Source organism: Jatropha curcas, chromosome 6, assembly GCF_041381405.1.
Source record: "Jatropha curcas cultivar XTBG-Jc1 chromosome 6, XTBG_Jcur_1.0, whole genome shotgun sequence".
In the NCBI taxonomy this organism is placed as follows: domain Eukaryota; kingdom Viridiplantae; phylum Streptophyta; class Magnoliopsida; order Malpighiales; family Euphorbiaceae; genus Jatropha; species Jatropha curcas.
The window spans coordinates 23,510,595-23,522,109 of NC_143156.1; the positions used below are offsets into that span (position 1 = coordinate 23,510,595).

Below are 11,515 nucleotides of genomic sequence, written 5' to 3' on the forward strand. Positions count from 1 at the left end.
ATAATAGAAATTTTATATTTTGAAAATTTTATTGTTAAATATGAATAAAATAAAAAATTGATAAATTATGAAAATTGTCGGTGATGACCGATAGTGTTGACATGTGATGAATGGTAATTGATAACAGTGACTACTGATAATTAATAAATTAAATAATATGAATTTATAAGTTTATAATAGGTTTATTAATGTTTAGAAAATATTTTCCTCCCTTAAAAAATGGAAAGTCATTTTCTTTAAAAATGACTTTATTTTTCTTTGATCATGAAAATATTTTCTATTGATTTATTTCTCTGCATGCCCAAAATAATATAAATTGTGAAAAATATTTTTCTGCAATTTATTTTATGAGAATAAACGTAAGCTTAGAAGAAAGAAAATGGATGCGAAAAACATAGAAAATGGAAAATAAAATTGAAGGGAAGTTTATTTTCTTTTTTTTTTTTTCAAATAAAACTCATTTTCCTGCTGTATTGCATCATGTACTCGTGATTTATTTATTTTTTTTATTTCTGATCTTTTGTTATTTTTTATTTATATTATGATAATTATAAATCAACTTTAGAGCATGATAAGATACAATGACTCTTTAAAAAAATTTTCATACGTACAATAGATCATTTTGTATCAACGAAACTGAAATAGCATCACTTCTCTCTCTCTCTCTCTCTCTCTCTCTCTCTCTCTTTCTCTCTCTCTCTCTTTTAAGCAAAGCAAAAAGAACATAAAAAGGTAAGAGCATTTGAGGTGATCTATATTAGCTTGTATCGTAATTTATCTAATAGCCACATTTAGGGGGTCTAACATGAATCGGAATATTTCAATATAAATCTAAATTCCAAATCAAATATTAATTTGGAATGAAATTTTAGAATACATAATTTAAAATGGAATGTAATTTTTAAATATATGGAATATGAAATGAAAATTAAAAAGTAAAATTTCATATTCCAATCTATATACCGAATTTTTATTTTATTATTCTTTAGTTTGTAAATATATGTTTTAAAATAAAATATTAGAATAAAATATCTTTAATTTTTTTATCTTTTTTAAGAAAAATTTTATTTAATTCTGAAACCACATAATTTAATAGAAATTTTAACTCTAACCCTAATTATTTATTAATATATACTATGTGCTTGAATACTCATATATATTTTTTTGGGCTGAAAATTATAATTTTAGTTATAATATCTTACCTTTTATTAAATTATATGGTTTGAAATATTTTAGTATGCTTAGACTCATAATATATATTTTTTTATAGATTTAATAGTTTTTAATGGATTTAATGACTACATATATTGATAATATCCTAATATGAATGATATTATCGTTTGCTGATTTTGTAATATTATTATTAATAATTATTAAGCTATTAATTATATGAATTGAATTATTAAATGTTAAGGGTGAAGTGTACCTATTATCTATAAACATGTAAGATTAAATATTATATTTAGTTATATGGGGTATTAATTTATTATTTTTAAAAATATTTTATTGAGTTATATGTGCTATTATTCCTTATTAGATTTAAAATTTTACATTTTAAAAAATGTTATAATATGTTAGATTTGTATTTATGGTTAAGAAATTTAAAACTACTGAATTCCAAACTGAATTTCAATGGAATAGTATGGAATAAAATTTTAATAAAACAATTTGATTTTATTCTTGATTCTCATATTTATAGGAAAGCCAACATATGTTCAAATTGGTTAGTTAGTTTTGCGGTTAATTTTCCATTGACTGTTCATAATCTAGATGGTTGTCCGTTAGATTTTACTGGTTTGAATTTCTCATGATGCTGCAGGACTAGCTTTGTTGCCTTCTATTTCTACAAAAAAAAAAAAAAAAAAAAAAAAAAAAAAAAAAAAAAAAAACTGAAAAATCCAAGTGAGAAGAATTTAAAACATAAAAAATAGTTTGACAATATGCACAAAAGGAAAGCAGTGAAGCCAAATGAGTGAAGTTCTAAGAGCTAACACTTCAATTAGAAGAGGATCTTTTATAGGTTAAAATGAGCTCAAATTATGTCTGAAATGCCTCTAAAACTAAAATGTTCTTACGAAGAAAATGCCTCAAAAACCTAAGATTTTAAAAATTGATAGTTGTTAGTTGATAGCAGATAAATGATGGTTGTTTGGTGAAACTTTAGTAATGAATTTTTTTTTTTTTTTTTTTGAGAAAAATCAAAATAGAAATTTCATTGATTAGAAACTGTATACAGATACGGGATACAGATCAATCTTTTTCTATATTTTTATATAGGAAGTCTAATAATAAACCACTCATATAAAGAATAAAAAAATATAATTTTAATTTGAAGTATATGATTGAGTTGAAGAGTATAATATTTATGCTATAAGTGATCGCTTGCTTCATTTGGTGGTTATTTATGGTCATTGTTGGACTCCATGATCTTTCTACAAGTTTAATATGATTGTCTTCAAATTTCTTCCTTCTATCGGAGATGAGATCTACACTTCTTTTTGCATAACTATCTAAATAATAAAAAACACTGGACAAAATCACTATAATGGTGATAACAACAATTTATAACTAAGTCTGAAAACAAAATTTTAAAATATGGGCAATAATAAATTTCTATATTTGAGCGACAATAACTTAGATACGTAAACAAATTTGAGAATTATTTGTAGAAAAATAAACAAAAAAAGGAAAGAGATGACCACAAATAAGAGCTCACTGGTTGCCGTCCGTAGAAGGAGAAAAGAGAGTTTAGGTTTTAGATTTTGAGAGAAATATAATTTAAATGAGAGCTAGTAATGGTTATTGTTAAAATATAAAAGAATCATTAAAGATATTTTATCTTCGAACATAATATAATTAAAATTTTATTTCTTTTATAAGTAAAATGTTATCTAATTTAAAATATTATAGTTCATGGATCACAGTATGATGAAAGCTTTTCAGTTTTATAATTTAATGCGTCTAATTTCATTTTTTATTGAGATGGGGCAAAATTCTCATTTTTATGTTTAATGGGTATTAAAATTTTATTTCATAAAAAAGTATTAAATATATACGAGCAAAATAAAGAACTCGAAATTGAGATCTCTTATTCAAGAGGTAGAAAGATTAATCAAACTACAAGACTATAATTACTTAACTTTCTTGAAATTCTTAACCAGTTTACCAAAGGCATTGGTTAGAAAAACCAGATATATATAAGAATATGGTGAAGCAGAATGCCCTTAGATAATAGGGAAGCTTTTCTTTCCGTTGCAAGATTTACTGGAAACATTTTCTTGCCTCATTTAGAAGTTGGATTTGTGACATTTACTCTCTTTGTCTTCCTCTTTTTCAACCAAGTCCTGAACTTGTTCCAGAACTTTTACGACATTTTTCATTTCTGGCCTATCCTCTGGTTCCTTTGACACACATTGGGATGCAATTTCAGCAACCTTAAACACACTGCTTGGTACATACTGGATTGAAGGAGCATTATTCACAAATTTGCAAAGTTTAGTAAGCTGATCACTTCCCCACTCAATTTGTTGTCCAAGTAAAGCTTCGTTGCGAAATAAAATTTCAAGTAGAACAATTCCAAAACTGTATATATCACTTTTTGCAGTTGCATGACCTTCATGAGAAGGGAATAAAGTAAGAAAATATCATAGAATCAAGGTTTAGGTTTCAGGAATTATTAATATACACTTTGGTCCATACTTATAGCATTTTTTATTTGAGGACCAAAATGTACATTAGATAAACTTCATGCGCTTTTTTGTAATCAACCCTTTTAGGAATGCTAAATTATATGAACTTTTTAACAAGATAGTGAAGGAAAATACCTGTGCTGATATATTCAGGTGCTACATACCCTGCAGTGCCCAAGAACTTTGCATGGTTTTCACTACCTGGTTTCTCATCCTTATCCAATCCGAAGCCCCAGAGTTTGGCATTACACTTCTGTTATTTTACAATGAAGAAAGAAATCAATGCACGTTTTGGAGAGTTGATTATATTGTTAATAAACTTATCTACAAATCAAGTTCGCGAATGGATTTTATTTTTTTCTTTACATACCGAATCAAGCAAGATGTTAGATGCCTTAAAATCTCGATATATAACATCTGCCTTGTCATGAAGAAATGCTAGACCCTTGGCAGCATCAAGGGCTATTTTCATATAATGACTCCAGGAAAGTTGTTTAAAGCAAGAACCAACTACAACCAGATGATCATGTAATAATATTACAGCTTTAGTTAGAAGCTCAGACCAAGTTTCAATAATCAATGATCTTACATTGAAATAGATGATTCCTCAAGTTGCCATTGGGCAGAAACTCATAAACCAGAAGTCGCTGGTCGTTCTCTGCACAGAAACCTATCAATTTCACAAGATTTGGATGACATTGCTTCCCCACACATTCAATATCTGCCTATTGTATAAGAAGAACTGAAACACATATCAATCTTTTATATATTGTCATCTACCTGAACTAAAATTACTAAAATCAGGGTACCGAAACATGTATTTATATGATAATATCCTGTGCTAAAAGGTAAACATTTGACCAACAGACTAGCTAAATGGTAAATAACAATGTACATTATGTTGCTGCTTGTGCGATTTGATTATACAAGTTCGATGTATGAGAAGCGCACTTGTTGGTAAGGTAAAAAACCTTTATGTTTTACGGCCTAAAGGGGATTAGTACATACTAAAGGTGGAGGTCGTCCTGGTTTGACCAGAAAAAACAAGCAAGTCATTAAGCCAAAGGATAGCAGAAGCAATACTCACCAACCACTCTTGTTGAGTCTTGCAACCCTTTCGATAGAACTTCTTTACCGCGACAACCGTACCTTTCTTATATGTTGCAGCCTTTAATGAATGCTCATTGATCCACCCCTTGAAGACACAGCCAGATTCACCATTACCCAACTTATAATGCAGGCTGAAGTTACTTGTGGCTTTTCTTAGTTCACGAAAGCAAAACATCTTCAAATTAGATGATGGTAGGATATCACTGCTTGTCTCAGCAGTTGAACGCATAATAGCAGATGAGACCTTGCTGCTTGACTTGCTCATAATTCCTACCTCAGCTACATATTTAGGTTCAGTCAGTTCTCTTGTGTATGATACCACCAAATAAAGGGTGCCCAAATATACCTCAACAATACCCTAAACACTATTTATTAGTTGTATATCCTCCTAAGAGTAGTTATTAACCTATATGATTCAATCGTTTGTTTACACTATCTGATGTCTGGAATTGTTACAGGTGTTTAGAAGATTAGAAAACGAGAGAAAACTATGAAAGGGAGAGAGAAAACGAGAGAAAACACATAATAGCAAATGTTTATAAGGGAGAGAGAAATTCTTCCACTAAAGGGAGAATTTCAAGAGTTTATAAGATGTTTCACATATTTTCTGCATCTTATCTCAGCCGCGCTTTTCATACAATTGAGAATCAGGAGGCTTAGCTTAACAGACTCTAATAAATATAACAACCTAGGAGAATCAACTAACTGAAGCTTAACTGACCCTAACTATATTTACTAATTTACCACACAACAAGATGGACATGGGTAAAATTCTTCAATAGTGAAAGGAATATTTTAGCAAAATAAAAATGAATCATGATGGTATAAAACTCTGCAGTAAACGTAAATCCACCATGTAGAGTTCAAAACCATCTTAGGACATTTTTGATTCGCATTCAAATTAGAAATGGAAATAGAAATTGTTTTTCAGATATAAAAACATCATATAAAATTCAAATTCCCAGTCAACCAAAAAGAAAGTTCTCGCTTCCTTTCTTATCCTAACTCTTCTCAGCAACCAAACAGAGAAACTATATTCAATCCCCAGCAAGCAACACAAAAATTACAAAAAAAAAAAAAAAGGCCTACCTATGGAAGTGAAGGCCACTTCAAATTTGATTCTTCCACTAAAGCTTAAATCTTGGCCTTAATACCAAACAAACCCAGCTGCTAAGCATCCCGATAATACCCAGCAGAAGAGAACTTAAAAAGAAACTTAACCCTGTAATGTGAACTTACAGAGAAGTTTGGTTTTAAAAATCAACGTCTTTCCATGACCGACCAATTTTAACTTTTGACAAATCAAACTAAACAAATACAAAGTGAACGCAATAATGATGGGTCCAGTTAACCCAGTTGATTCTCCACAAGAAGAAAGTTTTGGCCTCAGTCTGGCCAAGACTGCTGGACTTAGTCAATATTAAGGACTAAAAAGAAAAATGCCATCAATTCTCTTCCACACTTCAATTTCTCTATTTATTGTTTCTTTTCTTTTATTTATACATCAATATATTTATAAATACTTAATATAATCTCTTGATTTGAGCACTCATTAATTATAACTGGCTTCATAAAAATACATTTTCTTAGTATTCTGTTGATTTGATTCCAATTTAGAACATCGATTCAGAACGGAAGAACTATAACCATAACGATGGGAGAGGGTACAGAAAACTTTTTGTGGGGCTCTCCGTATCTTCCTTGGCAACTAGTTGCACTCTTTCCTATAATCTCTTCGTTCATTCATTTATTATTATTATTATTATTTCTTTGTAGCCAAATTTCCAAGTAGATTTACTTTTTCCTTGTGAGAATTGAGAAATGTTGCATTCATTTCAAAAAAGAAAAAGTAAGAAGAAAAAGACAGCTACTGTGGTAAAAAATGCATGTTAATCTAATAAGGAATTTGATTTATCTATCCTGCAGATAGGGAAAAAACCAATATTATATAACTGTACAATTAACTGATCATTCTTGTATGGAGTGACATTATATTGACTGGCTGCTACTGCTACTGTTAGGCTTGTGTTTATCAAGCAATGAAATATTTATCTTCATGCCTGTATAATGATCAGACAATAGCAATACCTGCTTTTCCTGATATCGTCAATACAACTAACGAAGAATGTCTCAAGAACAGGAGAAGAAGATGGCCTCAAGACAGCAAACAACTTTTCCATTGCAAACTTCATTTGAGTTTTTCCCTGCTATGATCAGAACCATTGCTTGATTTGTAATGCTTAGAGCTTTTGCATACTTTATTCTCATTGCAATCCTGAAGGTTTTCCAAGATAAGGACCACCTCTTTCATGTCTGGGCGAGACTTTAGTGCCTTTGATACACAATCGCATGCAAGTTGAGCTACTTTTAATGCACTCCTTCCTGAATGCTCACCTAAAATGGCAGGGTTCAGAATTCGGGAAATATTGCGGGTGTTGCTAATGCTTCTTGCCCACTCAGCTAAATTTTCTTCTTCACGTGGCTTGTTTCTGTCTATCACTTGCCTTCCAGATAACATTTCAAGGAGAACAACCCCAAAACTGTATACATCGCTTTTCATGTAAGTATGACCTTCATAAGAAGGAAGAAAGTGAGATAAACAAGAGAATGTTCTTTTTTTTGGGGCTACAAGACAATTAAAAATGGCCAAAACGAACTAATGCAAAACAGAAACCAAGTGATACCTGATCTCATGTATTCAGGTGCTGCATACCCTTCGGTACCCAAGAATCTTGTAGAAACATGGCTTTTACAACCTATTGGCCCATCTTTAGCCAATCATAAATCAGATAGTTTGGCATTATAGTTCTGTCATTTTTACAATAAACAAAGAACGTATCAGATAGTTATTAACACTGCAATTCTGCAACTCCCACAGAAACCAAATTCAGAAATAGAGCATTTTTGCATACCAAATCAAGCAAGATTTTAGAAGTTTTAAAATCTCGATATATTATATCTGCCTCATCATGAAGAAATGCTAGACACTTAGCAGCACCAAGTGCGATTTTCATACGGAGATTCCAAGAGAGTGGTTGAAATTGGGAATCCCCTGCTCCCACAGAATCATGAGGCACTGAGAAATCTTGCACTTTCAGTTAGAAGATAGAGCAGCCAATCAATTACTCACCTCCGAATAGTTGATTCTCCAAGCTGCCATTGGGCATAAACTCATAGACCAGAAGCCGGTGGTCACCCTCCAAGCAGTAACCAATCAATTTCACAAGATTTGGATGGTATAGATGTCCCATGTATTTGATTTCTGCCTATTGTCCAAGAAGCATACAAAAATTTACCAATCATACTATTTTCAAATATTGACATCTATGCACTATACAACTGGCAGGACATATAAAGATATGTACCCAAATAAGACAATTTAATAAAGGTTTTGCTATCATTGTAACCTTCAAGGGCAATTTGAAGCAAGAATTACCAAAGCACGATACATTATGGTATGTTTGATTGTATCTTAACTCTCATATGAGGAAGTTTAAGGGTTCTACATAAAATCCACGTAAAAGCAACAGAAATAGGAACACAAACTCAAGGATCGAAAAAAGGATACTCACCAAAAGCTCTTGCCTATCTGGGCAACCCTTTTGATTAAACATCTTTATAGCTACAGCCATGCCAGTGTCAGGCCTTGAAGGCTCTAAGGAACACTCATCAATCCACCCTTTGTAGGCAAGACCAAAACCAGCTTCTTCGAACACAGCATCCGGTCCGAAGTCATTTGTTGCTTCTTCCAGTTCACTGAAGCCAAAGCTCTTCAAATTGGGTGACTGTAGGATCTGACCAAATTTTGGGGTAGTTGAAGGCACTGACAGATGAGACCATTCTACTGACTTTGATAGTAACTTATTTCCATCATTATCTTAATTAAGACAGCACCAGATAACTCATTTCAGTTTTTCTATTTACTTTCTATGTATTTAATCATCCGACATTATTCCTGAAAATTAATTGTATGTATGTGCACCAGAGAGAAAATTTTCCTAAAACATAGCCAAAATTGTCAAATTTGTCTGGTGAAAACTGAGTGGAATTTAGAAAGCTATAACTTATCTTGACAGTTTCGGAAATCAAAGCTCCATTCCAGGTAAAATTAACGATGCCTTAATCACAAACAAAGACTCAAACTAACTGGAACCAGCTCAATTTTCTATGTTGTAAAATATAACTGGGTCCTTAAGTTCCAAATTAAAACTTAAATCTCTCTAAGTTTGAGAAAAAACTATGATGTTTCTAACTTTTGCTTTATTTCATCGGATTCTTCCGTCTAAAATATAAGCTCTTTCCTCCGAAAAGTGAGCATATTCCATCCAAAAAGTGTGTCTAACTAAAGGTAAAAACCTTACCTTTTGGATGGAAGGACATGATAGTTAGATGGAAGTATAAGTTAGGACGTCATAGTTATTTCTTGAACGTAGAGGGACTTAAATGTTAATTGAAACATAATTTAGGGATTCAATTATATTTTACACTTCTATATATCCTCTAATTCAACAAATTCAGGTATTCATTTTCAGAAAGACCTATGGCCACCCAACCATGCGAACCATTGTCAAATTTGAATAGACACTCTTATTACCCCAAAAGAGCACAACTAGATAGCAAAATTCTCAGATGGTGATTAGTGAACCAAATATTTTCCTTTTGGTAAAAAGGTAATCATGAAATGTTATAAATGTTAGCCAATGCTCAATTTAATATCAAAACAAGCTAAATTTCAGGTCCTAAAAATTGAAGAAAGTTCTCGCTTCTGTTTTTCTAACCTAATTTTTTTTCAGCATCCAAATAGAGCATAAACTGTCTAATGATCTAATCCAAAGAAAGAAAGAAAGCACAAGGAGATGATTGTGTTTTTGGCAATCTGAAAAGCAGGAATTTTGACAAGAAATGATTAACGAAAAACATACCATGGTGAGAATCACCCTTTATAGCATTTTCTGCACTAAAACACAACCCCATGAAGATTCAGAACAAAGCTCGAACCTTTACTCTTCTGGATCACAACACTCAGCTACTAAAGGACGAAGCTTTAAACGAAAATGGAAAATTACATCATGTAAAAGAAGAAAAGCTATGAAAATTCCAAATCCCAATTGGACATGATTGTCATTTGCAAGTTTTTGACTAATCAAAGTTAAACAATTCAATGAGAAAGAGGAGAGAGATAGAGAGCAGACTCATGTTTCTTTTTGAATTGTAGGTAATGCATATATAGAAACATTAAAGATTATATTAGTTTTCTAGCGTATGATACACCCACATAAAGGATGCTCACATAATCTTATTATGTCTTATAACCACTAAGAATCATGAAGCTCAGCTGAACAAACCCTCATATATATAAGAACGAGGCAGAATCAACTAATTGAAGCTTAACTATATTTCCTTCCAAAGACTTCTTTTACTCCAATATACTATTAAACTAAAAGAGCATAACAAGATGAAATAGCCCAAAATTCTTCAAAAGTCAGAATAATATTTTAGCAAACAAAAAAGAATCATGATGGTATTAAATTCTGCAGTAAAAGCTAATCCACCAGGAGGTAGAGTTTCAAACCATCATAGGACATGTTTGGTTCGCATCCAAATCAGAATGGAAATGGAAACAGTTTTCCAAATATATAAACATCATATAAAATTTGAATTCCTTGTCAATTAAACAAAAGAATAAAAATGAATTCCTATTTCAAAAATTGCATTCGCTTCATTATTTGCATAACCAAATGAACATGGCCTTAGAATAGACTTAAATCCCTAGTCTTAAGAAAGAAAATTCTGGCTTCCTTTCTTTTCCTGCCTCTTCTAGCAACCAAACAGAGCAACTATGCCGAATCCCACCAAGTAAATACAAACAATTCAAACATAACCATACCAAAAACAAGCCAAAGTAGCCAAAGAAACAAACTGTAAAGCATAAGGAATTTGTAAATTTTGAAACATATATACAATAGTGAATACCACTCTGAGATTTGATCCTTCCACTAAAGCTCAAATCTTGGCCTTCTTACCAAACAAACCCAGCTGCGAAAGCATCCCAAGAGTACTCTGCAGAAGAGAACTTACAAAGAAGCTGACCCTGTAATGTGAACTTACAGAGACGTTTGGTTTTAGAAAATCAAAGTCCTCCTTTATAAACTAATTAGTGGACTAAGGACATAACTGACCAATCTAGTTCTGACATATCAAACAAAACAAATACAAACTGGGTCCACTTAACCCGGTTGGTTCTCTACAAGAAGAAAGTTTTGGCCTCAATCTGGCCAACACTACTAAAATTCAATCAACTTTAAGAACTAAAAAGAAAAATGCCATCTATTCCATTCAGTTCTCTTCCACACTTCAGTTTCTCTATCTATTGCATCTCTTCTTTTATTTATGCATCAAAAATCTATATAATCTCTTGATTTGATTACTCATTAATTATGACTGACTTCATAAAAATTAGTATCGTGTTGATTAGATTTCCAATTTATAACATCAATTCAGAAAGGAAACTATAATCCAAGGGAGAATACTGAAAATTTTTGCCGAAGCTCTTTGTATCTTGGCAAAAAGTTGCATTCCTCGTATTCCTTTTTTTTTTTTTTAGTAGCATGATTTGACATATGATGTTCATTCTTTTTAAATTTATTTTCGAAGGAGATTTTAGTTTCTTCTTATGAAAAATGTGGCATTCATTTCAAAAAAGAAAAGGATAGATG

The 11,515-nt window shown here is 31.4% G+C and overlaps 2 protein-coding genes across 3 annotated transcripts; both read right to left on the reverse strand.

The window, feature by feature from the left end:
• Positions 1-3,064: 3,064 nt before the first annotated feature.
• On the reverse strand, positions 3,065-6,148 carry LOC105634912 (putative serine/threonine-protein kinase PBL10). 2 transcript variants are annotated; one of them, XM_012217877.4, is made up of 6 exons: positions 5,889-6,146; positions 4,777-5,078; positions 4,279-4,414; positions 4,060-4,199; positions 3,825-3,942; positions 3,065-3,613 (listed from the first exon to the last, which is right to left on the reverse strand). In XM_012217877.4, the coding sequence occupies exons 2-6, from the start codon at positions 5,062-5,064 to the stop codon at positions 3,288-3,290; spliced, it is 1,008 nt and encodes a 335-aa protein (XP_012073267.1). In that variant the 5' UTR covers positions 5,065-5,078; positions 5,889-6,146; the 3' UTR covers positions 3,065-3,287. The 2 variants fall into 2 exon arrangements, with proteins under 2 accessions (XP_012073267.1, XP_012073259.1); XM_012217869.4 differs by having other exon boundaries at positions 4,777-6,148.
• A 540-nt stretch (positions 6,149-6,688) lies between these two features.
• Positions 6,689-9,818, reverse strand: LOC105634927 (receptor-like cytoplasmic kinase 176). Its single transcript, XM_020679652.3, is given in 6 exon segments — positions 6,689-7,370; positions 7,484-7,607; positions 7,712-7,851; positions 7,930-8,065; positions 8,372-8,676; positions 9,722-9,818. Coding segments are annotated over 6 exon segments (1,140 nt in total). The 5' UTR covers positions 9,774-9,818; the 3' UTR covers positions 6,689-6,987.
• Positions 9,819-11,515: the final 1,697 nt, after the last annotated feature.